The sequence below is a fragment of the Apodemus sylvaticus genome, chromosome 9 (assembly GCF_947179515.1).
Source record: "Apodemus sylvaticus chromosome 9, mApoSyl1.1, whole genome shotgun sequence".
Classification (NCBI taxonomy): domain Eukaryota; kingdom Metazoa; phylum Chordata; class Mammalia; order Rodentia; family Muridae; genus Apodemus; species Apodemus sylvaticus.
This window is the reverse complement of record NC_067480.1, coordinates 34,834,068-34,855,885: the sequence shown is the minus strand read 5'-3', so window position 1 is coordinate 34,855,885 and position 21,818 is coordinate 34,834,068. Positions and strand designations below refer to the sequence as shown.

General features: G+C 45.3%; 1 protein-coding gene across 1 annotated transcript in view; it reads left to right on the top strand.

Moving 5' to 3' along the window:
* Sgpp2 (sphingosine-1-phosphate phosphatase 2) overlaps positions 1-21,818 on the top strand; it is a 104,195-nt gene that overhangs the window by 27,802 nt on the left and 54,575 nt on the right. The window contains exon 2 of the mRNA XM_052193721.1: positions 18,446-18,604. Coding sequence (XP_052049681.1) covers positions 18,446-18,604 — 159 coding nt within the window. The remainder of the gene's footprint in view (positions 1-18,445; positions 18,605-21,818) is intronic.

The window sequence follows — 21,818 nt, the reverse complement described above, 5'->3', positions numbered from 1 at the left end:
TCTGGCCTTTACATGTATATGCGCACACACATATGACATTCCCTCCCCTGTTCATGGATATCTGTACACACACATGCATGGATATATGCATGCCTGCATATGCACACATATACACTTTCATATACATGTCTAGTTGCACACTTGTATACAGAGAGAGAGAGAGAGAGAGAAAGAGAGAGAGAGAGAGAAAGAGAGAGAGAGATAAACAATCCCAACTAAATAAAATAAAAGAATATAGCCTTTACCTGCACACTTCTTGCCACAAGGAATCCAGATGGTGGGTATATTCCAAAGCTCCCAGGGAAGTCGTTTATGACCACCCTTCAACCTGAGGTGCCGGCAGTGGGCTCACCTCTTCACTCTCTGTTCTTGAGCAAATGTTTACTGAATTCAAGCATGGTCACCATGCTCAGCTCTGGGGATCCTGTAGGAACATGTGGTGGAAGTCTGCCTCCCAGGAGCTCACCAGCTAACTGAAGCTCCCAGGCACGAGAATAAGGAAGCAACAGTGATGGGCGTGTAATGTGGGAGGTAACAGAGGGTCTGGAGCAGGAGCCATGGAGAAGGTGCCTGTGGGAGAGAAGTTTGCGAAGAAGCAGCCGCAAACTTCTTGAGATGATCAGGTGGCCCCGGGCAGAGGATGTGCCTGGGACAGGCAACGGGGCTGGAAAAATGCTCACCATTCTGAAGTCAAGGATTGACAGGAAGCAGGGAGGATGCAGCACTAAAGGAAGAAGGGATGGACAGAGGGGCAGAAGATGGATGGAGGACGGAGCTCAGGCTCCTGGATGAGATTCTTCATTTGGACTTTATCTGGGCACAATTAGGAGACATTGCAGGGCTAAGGCGGCCTGTCTGTCTGTCTGCCTGTCTGTCTGTCTGTTTGACCTTCCTTCTTTCTTTAGACAAGGTGTCTTATTAGATGAGGTTAGCCAGCAGGGAGCCCAGAGATCCACCTGTTTCTGTCTCCCAGCACTGTAGTCACAAGTATGCACAGCCACAGCCAGCTTCTAAGATGGATCCCAGGAGTTGAATACAAGTCTTTATGCTTGTGTAGCAAATACTTCACCGCCTGAGCCACCTCTCCAGTCTAATTAGTCTTTATTAAAGAAAACAATGAGACATTCATATGCCATAAAATTTGGCTTTTGAAAATGTATTAGCTGGATATTATTAACCATATCTACTTGTAGGATTTGAGAATAAACAGGCTGGGTAAGGTGACATATATGCCCTGATCAGCACATAAGAGGCCTAAGCAGGAAGATTACAAGTTCAAGGGAGGCCTGGGCTGCATAAAGTATAGGCTGCAAACCTCTCCGAAATAACAGGCTGGGGCGGAACGGTTCACAGTGTTCGCTGTGGCAGCAGTGTTCAGCTCCAAGCAGGACACTTGTACAATCCCCTCTAAGGCTTAAGGGAATGTCACAGAAAAAGGGTTAAAAAGACCATAAGAGTGTGTGTGTGTGGGGGGGGGGGAGTTTATGAAATGCTGTCTTCTGAGCACAGCAGCCATTGTAGCTGTGCGTTCCCAGCAGATGAGGCTGCCTGCTTTGAGCCTGTGTGGAACTGGCTTGGTCAACAGCCAGTCACAGAGAGGCTCGTGAGGCCCCGCTTCTCCCTGCTGAACTGCTAGCTGCTGATGGAATCAGAGGGTTGTCATTATCTTCAGATGTGTACCCACCTGTGATGGCAGAGGACTCCACTGTACGGTTCCAAACCCGTGCTCACTCACACAGGCCCTGGGTAAACTCAGCGGGTCACAAAACAAGACGAGAAGACACTATCATGGGAAAGGAACCTGCAGTGGGGTGGGAGGAGGGGGAGGACAAGGGTGACAAGGAGATGAGAGACGGTGGGGGCTGAGTAACCAGAGTGCATTATGGATGACGTTATATATATGTATGACAGGACAAGTAAATTCATTTAAAAAAAAAAAAAAAAAACCAGAGAACAGTGAGGCAGTGGGATGGCCCAGTGCGCAAAGGCACCAAGTCTGACTAGCTTCTGTCCCTGGGGTCCACATGGCCACATGGTAGAAGAAAAAAATCAATTAGTCCCCTGACCCCCTACATACATGCCAAATCACAAGCACATGCATGTGCACTCATGTGTGCTCATGCGTATGCACATACACAAACACATATGTACAAACACACATGCAATAAGTAAATATAATAACTTTTTCAAAGAAAAAAAATAACGAAAGAAAAAAGGTGTCACCCTGAGAAATCACAGTGACACAGTGACTGGAGGCAGCTTTGCTGGAATCACAAAGCATCAACAGTCTCGCATGCAGCACACCCTGACTGTGTTCTGTACCCCTCTGTCCAAATGGGTAGCCCATGTCCACATGTGGCTGTTGAAGCTCTGAATACATGTGACCAGCATGACAGAGGAACTGGACTTTTTCTCATTGAATTAAATTTAAACAGTCACACATGGGTACCACATTGGACAGCACAGCTCTCAGCAACTTGCAAACCCAGCCTTATCTGTGCCCCCTTCCTCCCGCCACCTCTACCAGGCCAGTCTCAAGTCCAGATGGAATTTTGAGGCATGCACTATACAAATGACTGCATTTAAGTTTTAATCTTGTGAAGAAAAGGTGGCATGTTCTCACAAGGAATCCAGATGACAGAAGGCACAGGAGATTGAGAAGGCATGCCCCAAGGATGCACGAGTTCGGGAGTCAGCCCAGCTAGTGCCCCGCACGAGTGTCACCTCTCTGCTCACAAGGGCACAGAGGTGACAGGAGCTTGACCGTGGCTTCACTGCACACAAGTAAACAAGTCCAAAAGTAGAGTGTTCTGAGGGAACACAGACAGAGAGGCTATTTTTCCTGCTTAAGTTGTGGGTTGCATGTGACGACAAGAATAAAATTGTCCCTTCTGGGTCCTGTCACCAAATTATTAGTTAAGAAGAATCAAAGAGCCGTGAAAGGGTCCTTCAATTCCGGTGGTTAAGCCCCTCTCACCCCCGCAGTTCCTCTTAAGCTGCAGTGATTAAAAAAAAAGGCTCCTGGGACCTGCATTTCATTTCTTTTCTTTTCTTTTCTTTTTTCTTTTCTTTCTTTTTTATTTTCTTTCTTCCTTTCTTTCCTTTTCCTTTCCTTTCTTCTCTTCTCCCCCTCCCCTTCCCTCTCCCCAACCTCTTTCTCTTTCCTTCTTTCCCATCCTTTAGAAGCATAAATGTCGTCCAGGCAGAGCCTTATACTGTATTAATGCTGTCAACTATTCAGTGGGCTTTCTATTGTTCTCTGCTTCCTGTTTCTTTTTTAAGCTACCATGTTTTCCAAACATGAGGCATACAGGATGGCAGACAAGCACACCCCACCCCCCCCCCACCCCCCGTGTAGAATCCTTGGCTCAAAACATCTATGAAGTGACTAATTGATGGCTGGATTATTGCCTTCCTCCTGTAACCTGTGAGACCTAGAAAGCTAGGTTGTAATTTATAATCCTTGAACTCTAGGATTCTGTGAGGGATTGGTGCAGGCTCGGGAGGCAGCCAGGGTCACATTTAGGACAGGACATGGACCTCTTCAGGACATTCTTCAGGATATCATGATCTTACAAGCAGCTCAGGTCTCAGGTCTGGACCAGTGCCTACTGAGGCAAAGTTGTTGTTCCTCCTGGGCCTGACCTGAGCTTGGTAGCATGAGCAAGTGAGCTTGGGCATCTGAGTAGAGAATGCGAGGTTTCCAGAGGCTTAGGGAAAGATCTAGAAGACGGGCCTTGCTCTGTAAAGAAGTCCACAGAGGGACTTGCTGTGAGAGCAGAGTCAACATGGAACTTCTAAACTACAGCCCAGGCTGTAGATCCTGAGCTAGAACCAGGACTGCCTGTGTCTTTTTCTCTCAGGAGCACTGGCTGGCTCTCAGCACCTGCCTGTGGGAATGGACTCTGTTTCCTGCCGTTCCTTGTAAACCCAGAGTGGGACAATGCTGGATGGAGTTGACCTCTAAGATCCTCTTCTGTAAAAGCAACAACAACAATAATAAAAACAGCAAGAAAATGGAAGGGGACTAGTTGGGAGGAAGGAATGGGGGAGCAACAGAGAACAGGGAGGGGTGTGGTGAGTAAGATCATATACGTTATATAGGGGCTGGAGAGATGGCTCAGTGACTAAGAGCACTAACTATTCTTCTAGAGGTCCTGAGTTCAATTCCCAGCAACCTCGTGGTGGCTCACAGCCATTTGTAATGGGATCTGATGCTGTCCCGCTTCTGGGGTGTCTGAAAAGAGCGACAGTGTGCTTATATACATAAAATAAACAAAATACAGTATATTCATGACATTATGTACATGTAGAAAAATGTTATGCGAGCCACTGTCTCCTTTTGCCTCCATACTTTTTAAAGTCTCTCCATATTTTTTCCTGGGAATATATAAATAAATGTCTAGATGACGCATCAAAACTGACCAAAAATAAAATTCCACTCAGGTCTAGCTTGGTGGGCCAATGAACGGAATTGAAATTACTTATAGGATAATGGATAAGGGCTTTTCTATGGGGTGAATTTATGGGTGGCCACACTATGAAAGAGTCCTTGCAATTGTGAAATGCTTATAAATCTTTAGAAGAGATGTGCCTCTTATATGCCATCTTGTGGCCCACAGGTCAGAGGTCAGCTTTGGATGTCATTCCAAAAGGTAGCTGTCCACCTTGGTTTTTGGCTAGGATCTCCCATTGCCTGAAGCTCTTCAATTAGGGTATGTTGGCTGGCCATCACCTCTTCAAGTCTGGGATTATAAGTACATGCCACAAAACCTGGCTTTTTAAACATGGATTCTGAAAACTGGTTTTTAATGCAAAGAGAGAGCCATTTCTGACAGACAGGTAATCACAGTTGCTCTGATAACCAACAGCAAAAGCCATGTTTGGGAGATAGTTCTACAACACAGTTCTAGGACGGGGGGCATATCCCATGGAGAACTTTCCTAGTATGAGTAGAGACCTGGAGCCCCAGAACTTAAAGAAAGAAAGAAAGAAAGAAAGAAAGAAAGAAAGAAAGAAAGAAAGAAAGAAAGAAAGAAAGAAAGAAAGAAAGAAAGAAAGAAAGAAAGAAGGAAGGAAGGAAGGAAGGAAGGAAGGAAGGAAGGAAGGAAGGAAGGAAGGAAGGAAGGAAGGAAGGAAAGAAAGAAAGAAAGAAAGAAAGAAAGAAAGAAAGAAAGAAAGAAAGAAAGAAAGAAAGAAAGAAAGAAAGAAAGAAAAGGAAGCAAAGGAAGCAAAAGAAAAGAAAATGAAAACAACATCTGTAGGCAGTTCATGTTCACAGCTGTAAAAGGACCTCAGTGTGTTCTGGAGTGTAATGGATTCTCGGTGGGGACACCTCACACAGTTCTGCTCACACATTAGCTCTTTCATACTTTAGTGTGTGGTAGAAGCATGAGAGACCCTCACCACAATTCCAAGGGACTCTAGATCCAAATGGGGCTAGGATTCTGAATTTGTAAGTGACATCCATGCTGCTGTCTGGAAGCCACACTTCAGTGAACAAGGACTTAGATGTTACTGAAGCTATCCTTTTTACAGAGACGTTTCCATGCATGGCAGTCTGTCGAGATGTATGACTGGTTTAATATGGCAGGTTCTCTCTGATGGGGGTTGGGTGGGGCTCTGTGGGCTTGGACCGCCATTGGCCATCCTCTTTATATTTGTTTTGTTTTTGAGAAGGGTCTCACTGTGTGGCCCTGGCTGACCTGGAACTTGATATGTAGTCCAGAATGTCCTTAAACTCTAGAAGATCCTCCTGCCTCTGCCTCCTGGGTGCTAGGATTAAAGGCACATGCTACTACTCCTGACTCCACCAGCCATTCTGACAAGAGGTTACAAGACTGCAAATGTTCTTTTTCTCCTTTCTGAGTCTTCGAACCCACAGTCATCCTGATTTATTGTTTCCCTTGGGTGCACAGAGGCAACAGAGACAAGCCATCGAGGTCCCATTTCTTTCCTTACCGAGAAGTCAGTTCTTGGGCCCTTACTGACACGTCAGGGTCACCAGCTGAGGTCAGCCAGTACTTTCTGGAAAGCATCTTCCTGTGGAAAGAAATGAGAACCACATTAAGCACACTTGGCCATCCCCGAGGTCTGTTTCTGTAGGTGTAGGAACCGCAGTCCATGTTTACTGAGCGGGAATCCCAAGCCTCCTGTGCTGGTGGTGCTGGATCCTGGTTGAAGCCCAGAGCCTGCGGGTGAATTCAGGGTGGGTCGGCGCTCAGCCTGTGGCATTCAGTTGCCATCCGTGAAAGAAAGACTCACTTTCTCTGGGTTTCATCAGATTGTTTTGGTTCCTGTGGTTTCTTACTAAATAACTATCATCAAATCCCACATGGCAAAGCCAAGGCCTGACACAGACATGGGCATTACTCATCTGGATGGACCTTGAGGCTCGCTGAGTTCTCGGTTTTAATTTCAGATAGAAAATGGGAGCATGTGGAGGTCACTCACAGCCAAGACTTGCTTCCCCCTTCCTCTCTGTCACCCTTTCAGAATAATCTCCTTGCCTCTTTCTCTTTCATCCTGATTTTTCCTCTCCCTTCTCTTTGTTTGCTTCCTTTGCTGTATATCCCACCAAGAGCAGATAGCCTTCTAAAATCCTTTTTCTTCATACTATCAATAGAAACAATGCAAGTACTCCTACCATTGATCAAGCATGGACCATGTGTCCGATTCACCATGCATGTTCATTTGGTCTTCCCAATAAGGCCTTGATAAGGGAATCTGCTTTTGCAGGCTCATAGCAGTACAGGGCAGCTCAGAGGTGTCCAACAGATCTGCCATTGGGTCCAGGGTGTAAGAATACCCAGACCCTCTGAGGTTCTCCTCTCCTTTCAACTCAGCCAATGGCTGTGGCAAGTTGAGTAAGCCTTATGGACTTCCAACCCACGGAGGGCTTGGCCTCACCTGCTGTAAGATGGATGCAGAATGGTTCTTCTGCCTTGGCTCATGTTACGGCCCATGCCTGTTCTCAAGTCAGACTTCATCTGTCCAGCAGCATGCTTGAGCTGTGGCCCTTAGAAGACCTCAAAGTTTACCCCCAAAAGCTTTTGCACACGATGAAAGAGCCAGGCGTGGTGGCACAGTGCCACACATGGTGAGAGCGAGGAGGCAGAAAGCAAGGATGAGAGACTGTAAGGCCTTGGGAAGATTCAGTCAGGGCACCCTGCCAGTGTGCATGTGTGAGAGAGTGTGAAGTAGAGAGAGAGGATAGAATAGCTTCCACGTGCTCTGTGTGTGTGTGTGTGTGTGTGTGTGTGTGTGTGTGTGTGTCAAGGGACTCTACTAGCAGGAAGTGTCTTCAGTGGAAAAAGAGTCAAGCTCACCTAACCACTCGTGCCCAGGGGACTTCTTGGGTGCCCCTGCCTGCCTTTGCCTCCTCCATCACAAGGGTGAAGGAAAAAGTGCAACACAGCAAAAATGGAGTCAAAACCAGGATGTACGCTCCAGGACTTCAGAGGCTGAGGCAAGCAGATCTCTGTGTTCAAGGCCAGCCTGGTCTACAGAGTTCCAGGATAGCCAGGGCTACACAGAGAAATCCTTTTGAAAAACAAAACAAAACAAAAATCTTCAGACCTAGTGAAATGCTCAGGGCACGTTAAGTAATGCTACTTTTAGGAGAATGCGATCACAGTTGAGTGAAAATACCTATCTCCACCCAAAGCTTTGAAGTGGGAGGGGACAGCAGACGTGTTCAAAGAGGCTGGCCCTGAGGAGTGGGACAATGGGTAACTTGGCCTTTGCTTTTGACTTTTCAGATGGTTCCAAGTGAAATGGGTTCATCAGAAAAGAACATGGGATAATCAGATACCAAGGAAGAAAATGGAAATATAAAAAGCCCCAGCTTTCGTCTCAAAAAAATAAAGTTAAAAAAATAAGTCACGGGGCACTAAGAAACCAGAGAGGGTCAGCTACAGACTGGGTGGGGAGCCCATTGTTTCTTCACAGTGTGCTGTTTCTTTAGTCTTTTATGTGTGTGCACACAATTTCAAAGCTCTTCCTGAGTTTATTTTTGTGACTGGTGATTTTAAACTCCATTAGACCAACCCTTCCTGTGGGGAGCAACAATTCGAAACTGTGGAGGAGGCTGAAGGGATCCCTTACAAGCTTTCCATGTAGAGTAGACTTAGGGGGATGGGTAAGGCCAGACCCTCTGGGTGGAATGCCCTCTTCTGTTTCCAGCGTGTCCTTTCCCAACCCGGTCCATCCCGGCTGCACAGTGATATCTGCTGTCAAGTAGTGACAAGTCACCTCTGGGAGGGTGGGATGGACCAAAGAGGGAAAGTGGTTCCCAAGTCCTGTCTTGTTCCTAACATCCTGGCTTCCTTTAGACTTGTAGAAAGTGGAAGGGAGATTTAAGATGTGGGGGAGGGGTGTCCTGTGGAGGATGTCTTTGTGCTACATCCTTCTTTGTGGCGCACACACTTCTCCCATGAGAGTCTTGGATAGAGAAAGAAGCCAGCTAGAAGCTCTGAACCCAAGAAAGAAGGAAGAAGTCCTCAGATAAAACCTTGACTCGGTATTGAGCTAATTGGGTTTCCGGTTTGTTACTATTAATTTTAATGTTTGCTTTTAACTCCCAACATGAGGAAAGAGGTTACTAAGGGGAAAATCTCATGCATGTCTGAATAGCTGTTTTATGCTTTGGTGACTTCTTTTAAAGCTTTAGAAAATGATTTTGAAGTCTGCAATGTGATGCTGGGTACCACAGCACATACCTGTAACCCTCTCTCAGGGAGCTGAGAGAGGAGGAGGGTTTGAGGCCAGGTGGGGCTTTATTGAAACTGCAAGAAACTGAAAGCAAACCAAACCAAGGAAGGAAAGAATGATTGAGAGAAGACAAGGAAGGAAGGATGGAGGAAGGGAGGAAGGAAGGAAGGAAGAGAGGGCTGGGTAGGGCTCAGTGGTACAACTATTACCTCGTATTGCAAAGTCCTGGGTTTGCTCATTCAAATTAAAAAAAATTCTTTAGAGGGAATTCAGACTAGATAGGGACATAAAGCAAATTTGAAGGAGACAGCCAACCCTGCCATGTCTGTGTTCTTCATTCTGCAACACTCCTATCCCCGTGTGTGTGTGTGTGTGTGTGTGTGTGTGTGTGTGTGTGCCCTTGAACATGTTGAGGGGGAATGGAATTTTCTAGATTATAACTAATGAACCCACACTCATAGGACTCCTTCTTGAACATCACCTCGATCTTCCAAATGTCATTCTGATAAGTTAATATAAACAAATCAGAAACATCTGCAGCACACACACACACACCCAACACACAAGAGCTTAAAATTAAATGGAAAAAAATGTTTGGCACAACTGTTTTGGGTTTTAGTGGATCCAGAATGTTTTGAAAAATAGTCCTAAGACATTTTGGAAGTCTGAAGGACAGCTGGTTCGCTCTTTTAGAACTGGCAGTGGTTATTTCTGTTCTCTATGTGCACCCCCCCCCCCTCTCTTCTGATCTGTGGAGGGAATGCTCTTGCAGAAGCTCAGGTCTCCTCTGAAAGGTCTGTGCACTGGCGTCCCCTGCAGACGCTGATGTCCCTCTCTCTTTAACCCATCCCTTGATTCTGTTCTTAAAATCCCAAACTCTGGATTTTAGGCCGGGGTGGGGGTAGGTGGGTGGGAGGAGTGTTAAATCATAAGGAAGCAAGATTGTGTCCAATTGCAAGGCCCATTTCTAGACTCAGGTCCAAGGCCATGGAAAACCTAGATCATTGTATCCTACTATTAAGATTTTCTCAGTTGGTAGCCCAGGCTCACCGTTGCTGATGATACTCAACACAGTCACTATTCCTTGAGAAAAAAAAACAGAGAAGATTTCATCTGTTCAGAGGATGCGCTGAAATCTGAAAGGTCGGTCAGGGGAAAACCACAGTTGGGTTGTATAAAGGGTATAACTACCATTTTTTAAAAGCTGCACAATACCCAGACCCCTTCGCCCTCCCTGGTAGTCTTGGATTTAGACAGAGGGATCTCGAGAGAGGCCAACGGAGCAGAAGAAAATGATTCGCGTGCGGTTTCCTATCCAGCTTTTGTTCAAAGAAGTCGTCCTTCCGTGTTAAGACAGCGGGTAGATGGCCCAACCTGTCGTCCGAGCTGGACCCATAGATGAAAGACGAGACCTTTGTATGCTCTCATTTCTTCCACTTTGCCCCTTCCTTCTTTTTCTTTGCCATCTTTCTTGGTAATCGCCATTGTTTTCCTTGATTGCCTAATGTTTAAAAAAATAGCACTTAAAAGCAGCATAAGCATGCTAGCTGATAGATTTGTGTTAGGGTAAGACATGGCTGGCTCATGGCAAAGTCGCTGGGACTCTTCTGTGGCTTTTGAGATCATCACTGCTAATGATATTTCCCCATTAAATTTATTTTTCATTTATTTACCTTTTGGTCCTTGAGCTTGCGAACAGGCTCACCCTAAGTGTGCTATGCTATCACTGGGCTGCACCCCAAAGTCATCCCTATGAAATTTAAGAAATAAGAGGAAAATATCCAAGTGGCTCATCCCACTATAGATTAAGTCATAACTCTCTTAGCCTCTTTTAAAATGTTCCAGTAACCAGGGTGGGTCTACGTATACCTATAAACAAAGCATTTAGGAGGTCAAGGAGTTTGAGGCTATCCTGGCTACATGGTGAATTCCAGGATAGCCTGGACCTCTCTGGAAACACCCCCAACAAATGCTCCATCAACATTCTATGGTTCCTCAGGTGTCATTCTCAAACTTCCACTAGACATAGCATCTGCATCTAACTTCATCCCAATCATCCATACCCATTCCCCTAGGACACAGAGCCACTTTCTGTTTAGGGAGACTTTTACTAAATGTCTGTTTCTGGCCTGTAGTCCCCAGTAGAACCAGTGCCTGCCCTCCATCCAGAGTTCAGCTCTCAGGCTACTGCTTGAAGACAATCTTTTGACATATGACTATCAGTCTCCTGTAAGCACGGTGCTACCTGTGATGTAGTTATGCTATAAAGGGGAGAGTCCTGAGAGGGCCCTGGATGGCTGGTGCTTCCCCTGCTGCTGCCCCCATTGCTCATGATCCCCGCTGCTGTTGGTTCCTGCTGTTGTATTTGCTGGGGTTTTTTGTTTGTTTTTCTGAATGGCTGGTTTGCTGCTTGCTGGGTTTCTGGATTGCTGGTTGGATAGATCCTGATGACAAGATTGGCCTCTAGGAACTTAAGGACACTGCTCAGCAGGAAATTGTCTAAAGAGGCCTACGTCCCTTTCCTTTCTAACCTTCTTTCTTGCCTACCTAGTGTCATGGGGTTGGAAGGGATTGGGGTGGAGAACCGTGGTAGCTATCTGAACCCAATAAAATAGCCAAAGAGTATGGTTATACCCGGCCTCTCAGGAATGAGGTAGGAGGGCCAAGACTCTGTGAGGCGCCATGTTCCTCACACTTAACCTTTTCTATGCCTGTGCTCTGTGAGACTCCATGTTCCTCACATTTAACCTTCCTCACGCCTGTGCTCTGAGTAGAAATTCTGGCTGAAAACAGCGCATGAGTCAGCAAAACCAACCAGAAGATTTTAACCCTTGGTCTTTTGTTTTGGGGGTCACCACTCCCCACAGAAAGGCATTTTTCCAGTGACTTCCCGATCCAGTGAGTAGGATCTGTCTCCCATATGCTGGCATTGGCCTCCTTTCATAACTGCAAGAGCTAACTACCTTGAAAATGACCTTGGGTGAGCTTGAAGCAATGGAACCACCACTGGCTACTGATGACAATGAGTCAGAGGCTCATTTAGGTTAAGGCGTATCCACTCCTGAAGGCATAGGTAAAAGTAGCAGAAGACTCCCTACCCAACCAGCTGGGGTTAGAAAAGGCGAAATTTAGAATTTCCAGTGTTGATCTTAAGGGTGCCATACTCTTCTGAGATTTTTATTTCACCTTCAAAAAAAAAGAGAGATTTCTGTTTTAAAAAAGTATAAAAGCAGATAGTGTCATAAAGACTCTAATGACAGATGCTCCTCCCACATGGGAGGCTTGGCCCTCAGGCCAGGGTTAAGGTGGCACAAATGTCCTTGTTAGGGCAACACATGCAGCTTCTTTTCTGTGTTTGCAGGTCTGAGAGGGCAAGATTGGTCTTCATACATGTGACCCCCACCTCCCTACTAATTTTGGATTTATTATCCAGAAATTATGTAAACTTCTCCCCAAATCAAGGACAGGAGCTCCAAGCCAGCTTATTTTATTCTGCTAATGAGTCAGTCCCCTGGTCAGACTGCTTTCGTTGGAGGGCATATTTCGTGAGCTCTTCCTTTGTGACCTTCTATAGGGAGGCGTCTGACCCTGCTCTATTCTTGCCCTTAGCCTGGGACAGGGTTTCCTGGAGGCTTTGTTTTGCTCAACATTTTAATCTGTTGCTTTCAGTTACAATACCTTGTACTCCTGTCACCATTCGTTGTGTCCTTTATGGATAAAGATTCAATCTTGAGTCTTCCTTTTTTTGTTGTTTTTTGTTTGTTTGTTTGTTTGTTTGTTTGTTTTTTTCGAGACACGGTTTCTCTGTATAGCCCTGGCTGTCCTGGAACTCACTCTGTAGACCAGGCTGGCCTCGAACTCAGAAATCCCGCCTGCCTCTGCCTCCCAAGTGCTGAGATTAAAGGTGTGCACCACCACCACCCGGCAAGTCTTACTTTTGTATTTTGAAATCCTTCACACTCGATCCTTATGACTGAGGGGGTGACCCAGGCCCACCAGTGTGCCTCACCATCCCTTGGGAGCTGATCAGACTCCTTCCCCAGGTCAATTTGCATTTTAACCGATGGGGATTTGATTGTCCATTAGAATTGAGAAGCACTTTGCAGAAGGGTTTACTGCTTTTGCTACAGCAACCACCATCATCTTCTTCTTGATCAGTATTACCACCAACGTCTAACCACCACAACTATCATCGTCACTGTTGTTATCATCATCGTTGTCATCATCATCGTCGTCATCGTTATCATCATCATCATCATCGTCACAGCAACACCTGGCTTCTAGCTTTCACTGAGAAATTGTCTCCCATTGCCATAGGTGCCATTGGTGTGTTCTGTAAAAGACCTTTAGGTGTTAACGTCATTTAAAAATAAAGTTTGTAATGGGTTTCACTAAGAATGAGCTCCTTGTACTGTCCCTGATGAAGGTGGCCTGCTTAGATGTTGCGTCTGTCCTACTGATGTCTTGAACTTGACTTTGGAAGAAGAAAAGAGAATTGACAGGTCACATGGCCTTGATGCAAGGTTCTTGGAGTTCATCAGGCGCCTCAGACTTGGGATGGAGTACCTACAGCCCACGTGTTTTGGGGGCCAAAGGTTAATAACAGGAAGTTGATGCCTGGGCCAGGAAGAGACTAAACTCGGTGTTTTGCAAACTGTCCAGACAGATGCTGTTGAGGACTTTGGATGAGTAAGAGAAATGTGCCCAAGACAGGTTCCCCAGGCCCTCCCTCACTTTCGACCCATTAGAGCAGACATCCCACCTTATTATGTAACAGCTGTGAGGCAGCATCCTATTTATTGCATTGTTTCTTCCTCCAGTCTCCAATCATTTTAACCATACAATAAAAAGCAACCAAGGGCAGATGTGGTGGTACTCACCCAATAATACCCCCAGGTCAAAGTGAGGCAGGAGGATTACCAAATTGAAATCAGCAGTACTTGGTCTGAGAGCCGTGGTGAGGGACACATCACAGAGGTCAATGCTTTAAAAATAAAATGTCTTGGCCTTCTATGCTGTCCTGTCCTTTACAGCCTTCACCGTCAAGGCCAGCACAGGTCCGACTTCCCCAAGGTCATACTTTGTTTTGACTAAAAGCCACTTCTTGCGTTCCTTCTTTGAAAGCCTGGGCCGGCTGCCAGGTCTGCTGGGCATTTATCTCTCTGCCGTCTGGATCAGCCCTTCTTAAAATTCAGCCACTCTGACCTGGGTGAATATTCTTGGCGTTTAGGACTCTTGGGTATGTGTTTAGAAAACAAGACGCTGCTCAGATATTCTGAACACAGCTGAATGGAGGACACTGGGCACTGGCTGGCTCCCCAGGCAGCCAGCCTGGTTCCTGTTACTGTGTATTATTCAGGCACGGACAGCAGCCCTGCAGAAGACGGACTACCTGCAAACCGTAGCAGCTTCTTTCCGGAGACTTGATGGGAAGTCTGATGTAGGAGAATGCACCTTTGGAGAATCCGCAGCCAAACAGGAATGGTGTGATAAGAAAACTGAGATCACAGGAAAACAAAATGCCCCAGGAAAACACAGTCAGTCTGTTAGATCCACTAAACACACACACACACACACACACACACACACAATCTGATGGCGTTACACAGCCTGGAGTCACGCCTGTGGGCTTAATTCCCACTTTATTACCCTCTTTGCCAGACATTCCTATTTGGTTGTGGCAGAGGATACACAACCGAAAAGTACTTGTCTTTTGTTTTAATAACAGAAAACATCATAACATGTATTGAACTGGAAGGGGCAGGAAGAGCCCAGTACGGAAGCCATATGCCAAGGACAAAGAGAAATCACAGGCAACATTTTAAGAGCTGTTCCCTGTCACCATCTCACTCCTCTGTAACGTGGCACACTCATCTCTGTGTCTCCTAAACAAAGACCCCAGAACACGGCACCAGCATGTGGGCCATCAGGCCCCTTACTCGGCAAGCTGGGAACAGGAAGTAGAGATTGGGGTGAGGACGCCTTTCTCCTCCTTGTGCCCCTCCTCTCGTCCCTTTTCACTCTCCATCTCTATTTCTAACCCTTGTTCTTCTCCCTCCAGTGGTTCCTGGGGAGAGGAACACATACCAGAGAATTGGAACTCTGGTTCTTACCTATGCTATAGTAAAGCCCTATACACTGAGGCTCTCCTTCAAGGGAAACTCCTATTTAAAAAAAAATTGCATATGTGTGAATGAGTGTGCACCTGTGCCACGGTGTGGTTGTGTGGAGGTCAGAGGACAGCTTTCACCTTCCACCTTGCTTGAGACATTTCTTTGTTGTTCACTGCTGTACACTGTAGGTTCCCTGGCCCATGAGTTTCTAAAGGGTCTCCTGTCTCTATCTTGCCATAGGGGTGCTGGGATATAGATGCTCATTGTCTTAGGGTTTCTGTTACTGCAGCTAAACACAGTGACCAAAAAGCAAGTTGGCTTATACTTCTGTATCACTGTTCATCACCAAAGAAAGTCGGGACAGGAACTAAAACAGAATAAGAACCTGGAGGCAGGAGCTGATGCCGAGGCCACGGAGGGATGCTGCTTACTGGTTCACTCTCATTGGCTTGCTCAGCCTGCTTTCTCCTAGAACCCAGAAGCACCAGCCCAGGGATGGCACCACCCACAATGGGCTGGGCCCTCCCCCATTGATCACTAATTGAGAAAACGCCTTACAGCTGGATTTCGTGGAGGCATTTCCTCACCTGAGGCTCCTTCCTGTCTGATGACTCTAGCTTGTGTCAAGTTGTCACAAAACAAGTCAGTATCCTCATGAATCATTCGGCTCTAAAAGGGTTCTGGAGATCTCTCAACTCATGTCCTCAATTTGCACAGCAAATGCTTTACCTGCTGAACCATACCCCCAGCTCAGAAACAAGAGGCTTTTTATAAAAAGATAAGCATCTCCCACTTTACTTGGGTACCTATAACCAAGGCTTTAGTGGTGAAATTACTTATGTCCCAAAAACATTACCTGAAAAATTCCTTTTGTGCATCATTGTCTTTCTTGCTTAGGGTCACTCTGCCGCCGTTCTCTCTCAATTCATTTAGAAGTAAATTTTATCCCTGTGAGGGAGGGCTACTCTCCTTCTAACATACAGGGTGCAACCCTGGTAGGAGGAACCGTACTCAGGGCAATCCTTGTGCCTCTTGACTTGAGTCTGAATTCTCAAACTAAAGGATGACCGGTTTTAGTAAATCCAGATCCTCCCCTTAATGCAAAAGGCATTCAACTTTCGCTCTGTGTTCCAGGGTGCTATAGGGGAGGCAGAGACACTGGAACAAAAGCCAGAGCCTCTCAGAAAGGAAAAGGAGAGAGATGCATACCTGGAAGAGAGCCAGTCATCCTGAGTAGAGCTATATTTGTGCACTTTCAAGGTCATCTTCATTTTAATGCCTAAAATATAAAAGTATTGTTGGCTGTCTTCAAGGGCTCTAAAATACTGGCCCTTTAAAAATCTATTTCCTACAAATTGTCCTCTGCAGTGCCCCTCAGCAGAGGAGAGCTGCTCCCACACCTGCTCTTTGGAATGTCCCCAGGTCACAGTGTAGCTACTATACAGGCAGAGAATGAATGTCTCCAGAATAAGCGCATATGACTCCCCGCCCCCACCCCATCCCTCTGGGGATTCAAAGACCTCTGACTCAGCATAAAACAAAGCAAAATGGCAGAGCTGTAAGTCTTTAGGAAGCCTGCCTGTCTGCTGGTGTCCCCTCCCTCCTCATTTTCAGTGTCTGCATTTCAGTTTTAGAATGTGTATGACTTTCAGTCAGTTACAATTCTGCTTTACGAGTCTGGCATCATGCCTGCCACACACCTGTATGTAGTCCTAGCACACGGGAAGGCAAGGTAGAGCACTGTCAGGTTTGAAGCAATTTGTGGTACATAGAGTTCCAGGCCAGCCAAAGTCACATACATAGTGAAACCCTGTCTTCAGAGAGGGAGGAAAGAACGGGGAGAAAGACAGAGAGATAAGATTTTGTTTGGGTTTACTTAAAAAGTAAAATGTTTCATTACGAAATTTGTCACTAATATGCCGTAATATAAAAGTGTTTCCCATGATATTTTACTTTCATTTTTCTTGCTCTGACTATGACAAAAATCAAATATGTGGAAAAAAGGTTTATTTTAGTCTTCAAATCGAGGTTATAGTCCATTGATGTGGGGAAGTGAAGGCAAAGTCACAAGCAGAGAGAATGAATGGGAACATACTTGCTTGGGTTTGTCCACTCCTAAACAGTTCAGGACTCTCTGCCTAGGGAATAGTGCTGCCCACAGTGGGTTTGTCTTCCCACATCAATTAACTTAATTAAGACAATCCCTACAGACATGCCTCAGGCCAACCCAATGTAGAATATTTCTGGTTGACGCTCTCTTTTCAGATAGTCTAAATTGTGTCAAGTTGACAAAGCAAATCGTCGTATTCTATGAAGTGCATTGCCTGCTCAGTCTTGGCACCTCTCCCTTCTACTCATTCAAGGATAGGGTAAGGACAGGGGCTGATAAATTTCAAGAACATTTTAACATTCCTTACATGTACTAGATATATATTTTTTACACCATCTCTGTGGTGTGATTTTATTAGTCCTATTTTTAAAAAAATGAACTAAAATGTAGGGTCAAGTCCTTTTCTACTGTCCCTAGATTAGTTAGCTATTACTATTAAAAAAAAAAAAAAAACTTACTCTTAACTTAGTAGCTTAAGATAGTGGAAACTTATTCTCTTAAACCTCTGGTAGTTTGAAACCTAAGATGGACCTTTATTGACTGAAATCAGCTTGTCACCAAGGTCACCAAATTGCTTCTGGAAATTCAAGAGAGAAGCCCGTTTCCTTACTTTAAGCTTTCAGAGAACAAACACCTTGCACCCTTGACTTGTGGCCCCTTCCTGCATCATTGAAGCTGGTCACACACTATCCCCACCCTGGTCTTTGATTCTGACATTTCTGACCCCTTTGTCCTTTCTATCTTAAGTGGTAGAAATGGAGAGAGTTCATTAAGAAAGGGAAAAAGACTTGCCCAACAGTGGAAGTCAGCCTCTCAGCTTGGAAAACAGGTCAAAAACTGGGTGCCACCCCTTCACTGCATCTTGTCAAGGATCCCTGTGATGACAGAGCCCATGTGGAGGATCCAGGAAAGCATCTCTATCCCCACTTCATTGTCTAACTGTGTTTTCAAAGCCACCTTTGTTCTGTAAGGGGATGTAGCCATGCGTTCTAGAGACTACAGGATGGAGACTGTACAATACCATCCTAACCGTGTCTGCTCTCACCTGTCCTCAGAAGCTAAGCAGGGTTATGTCTGGTTGGTACTTAGATGGGATGAGTGGACATCTTTGAAAAAAAGCACCATTTTCCCATCTGAATTCAGGAACCCATATGGTACTGGCTCACTTGGACCTCCTCTCTATATCTCTAGCCTTCTATACATACAAGACAGAGGCTTGGGTTTGTTTTGTGTGTGTTGAAGTATGGAGGGAGAGGGAAGCTTCTGGTCCTTCTGCCTTCGATGCTTTAATCTTACAAAAACAAACAAACAAAACCCCCAAAACAACAACAACCAAAAAACACTAATGTCTCCTATGCTTCTGTGTACAAGTGGGGCTGACCGATATCCACAGATGATACTGGCTGATCTTAATTAGACAGGAGGAGGAAGCACCCTGGTGGTGAGTTTGGACCAAGGTTTTTCCAGACACGTTAAATGAACTCAGGAACTCCCCACCTTTGTCTTTCAGGCTCCTGAAGAGAAGCATGTTGTGAAGAATTATTTCTACTATTACCTGTTCCGGTTTTCAGCTGCTTTGGGTCAGGAAGTGTTCTACATCACATTTCTCCCATTCACCCACTGGAATATTGACCCTTATTTGTCCAGAAGATTAGTTGTGATATGGGTTGTAAGTACTTTGTCATTATTACTAGTTATTGATCACAGACACATTTAAGGTCTTGAATGCCTGCCTTGTTATGCAAGTATCTTATAACGGTGATCTTTCTATTTTCAAAGCACTTATAGGAGAATTTGCTGGCTAGTCTATTTTAGGTAGTGCATAGAATACAGGTGTATCTTATTTGCAAAAATCAGACTAACCTGTGACTTCATGTACTTCGATGTTCCCTGTCCTATAAGGAAACAAGACTAGAGAAGACAGGTAAGAGGATGATCAGGAGATGAAGGAGCTTTGTGTGGGCCCCATGGGGATGTGGGGTAAAACCTTCCCAGAGGCTATTTTAGAAAAAAATTGATCAAACTCTTAACTGGAAGCCGTAGACCAAAAATTCCAAGCAGTGGGAAACAATAACTCGATAATTCGATCGAACAATCAAAATGTCTGAGGCAGAGTGGCTAGCTCTATAGAGCAGCAGCTCTCAACCTGTGGGTCGCGACCCCTTTGGGGGTGGGGGAGAAGTCAAACAACACTTTCACAGGAGTCACATATCGGATATCCTGCATACTGGGTATTAACATTGTGATCCATAACAGTAGCGAAATTATAGTGGCAACAAAAATAATTGGATGGTTGGGGTCACCACATCGTGAGGAACTGTATTAAAGGGTTGCAACATTAGGAAGGCTGAGAAGCACTGGGAGCATCATAGCTGCAATGAGTCCATGTGTTCAGTAGGAATCCTTACTGTTGTTCCCTCAGTACCCCAATTTCTTAGCCTTGCTTGGGAGAAAGGCCTGGATGATTTTTTTTTTCATTGTTTTTGCTTATGGGTGTGTGTGGGGGGTGGGGGTGGGTGTGGGTGTGGGTATGTGTATCTTCTCATGCTCACATGTGTGGGTGCATGTATGTGGAAGACAGTTATTCTACTTTTCTCAGTGTGTGTGTGCAACATCCTGTATGTGAACACTCGAGCATGTGAGGTGTATACATGTGTGTGTGTATGTGTACAACTATGTATGTGACTTTCACTGTAATAGTACCTTACATAGTTTTCTTGAAACAAGGGTGCTTCCTCAAATTCACTATGTTCCTAAGGCTGATCTTGAACTCCTGATCTTCCTGCCTATACCTTTCAAGTGCTGGGATTTTAGGAATGTACCACCAGTCTTGGCTTTATTCATTCAGTATTGTAGATTGCCCCCCAGGGCCTTGTGCCTGTATTAAATGAGCCTCCTTCCCAACCTGGCTTAGACATCTCTTTTTCTACTTTCCTTGACAAAATGGTATCTTATCCCAGAAGATTTAGACAAGCATTTTGTTAAGTGAGCTGAAAAATACCAAATCATTGTGTTCATTTTCTGTTCAATATAAGTGTTTTTTAAACTTCCTGGACTCAAAAGCATCTTGGATGAAAGGACAAAAGAAAGAGTCCACAATTGTGCCATCTGATTAGAATTCCCACAGGGGGCGACAGTTGTGCTTTGGAAGAGGAGCCAACATCTGAAATGTATTTGTCTGAGCTCTGGGCTTACATTTGGATGAAATGACTCCCTCTCCCCCCAAGGTATTTCGTAGCATTTGTTCATAAGATTTAAGAGAAAAAGATGGGTACATCTATAAGAATCAAAACTGGTGGAATATAGATATACCAAAAGATGAGAGCCCAGGCTAGCCTTAATAGAGCCTGGTGATTCAAAGGTGAATCACAGGTTGGTCTTTGAACATGGCCTTTACCAGGGGATATATCTTGGTGGTACAAGTATTAAAGTTTTGTTGTCTTTTGTTTTTTGAGACATCTCAGGATATAGCCTTGACTGGCCTGAAACTTGCTGTGTAGACCAGGTGGGCCTTGAACTCGTAGAGATCTGCTTACCTCTGCTTTCCTAGTAACATGATTAAAGGAGTGCACCACCACACCGGACTGCTCAGTGGTTACAAGTACTTGCCTGGCATAAACAAGACCCTGGGGTTGCACCCTAGTATTAAGTAAAAAAACAAAAAACAAAAAACAAAACAAAAACATTTGCATGCCTTTTTCAGGATGTTCCCTTTGCTTTCTTTATTTACTTTAAATTTGATATATTTATTATTTTTGTTCATGTTTGTTATGTGTTGAAGGTGCTAAGGCGTGTGTAGAGGTCAGAGGGCAAGCTAAGGGAGCCAGTACTCTTCTTCCACTGTGTGGCTCCAGGGCACTGAACTCAGCACATCAGCATTTTTGCCAGGTGCCTTTACCTGCTGAGTCATCTTGCTAGCTCCTTTCTCTGTAGTTCGGAGTCAGCCCTCCCCACTGTCTTACCCTTTGTGACCTCTTAGCATCTTTTAAGCCCTTTGGGTTTGAGGTGTCTGTCTTCTGGCACTCAATGTTTCTGGCCTGCTGTTTTCCTGTCCCTAAATAGCTTGCTCAGCAGGGACCAACTTTGGGAAACCTGGTCCTTGCTGTTTGAATTCTGGTTCAGCTTCAATTTGTCTTTGTGGCTTCCCTTGCCCCACCCCCTAGTCAGTTTTAAAGAGCGTATTATCAAAACTACATTCCCATTTATCTAACATATAGACATTACTTTAAAGCGTGCATTATCATACCTAAACCATTTCATTTTTTCTGATGATATTATAAGCCCTTAGTTGATTCTGGCAGTTTCTACACAGGACCACCTTCTCCCCTAATAATTCATGGCTTTTGACCATCTCCCTGATCAGAAGCAAGGCATGTTCCAGATGAAGGGAGAGGAGGGTTTGCTCCCACCTCCATCACAGCTTGGAGGTCGGAGCAGAGGCTCATGGTCCTAAAAGGAGCACCTGGCTCACGTGACCTAGGTTGTGTGTCTTTGTTCCCAGCAACACTGGGCTGCCCAAACTCACTCAGAGAAGTGGGTCATCTTCTAAGCTTGCAGGGAATCCTAGGAACCACAACCTCAGAGGACTGGCAGCAGGGACAGGTATGGTTGTCAGGCACACCATGCCTGTGAATGCTTCCTCTACCTCCTGCTGTCAGTGTGAAGGTTTCTGTCTTAATTCCAGTTTTCAAGACAGTCAGATGCAGCTCACTGTAGAGTTCCGTCCCAGAAACCATCCATCTCTGGCCAATCCCTTAGGCTGGCTGTTCTTAATGCGAACAGCTGTGGGCAGGGGTGGAAGAGAGATCCCTGACTGTGGAGCCAGTGCTGTGGACCAGGCTCTGGAACAAGAGGGAGCGGTCTGATGCAATACGAAACAGAAA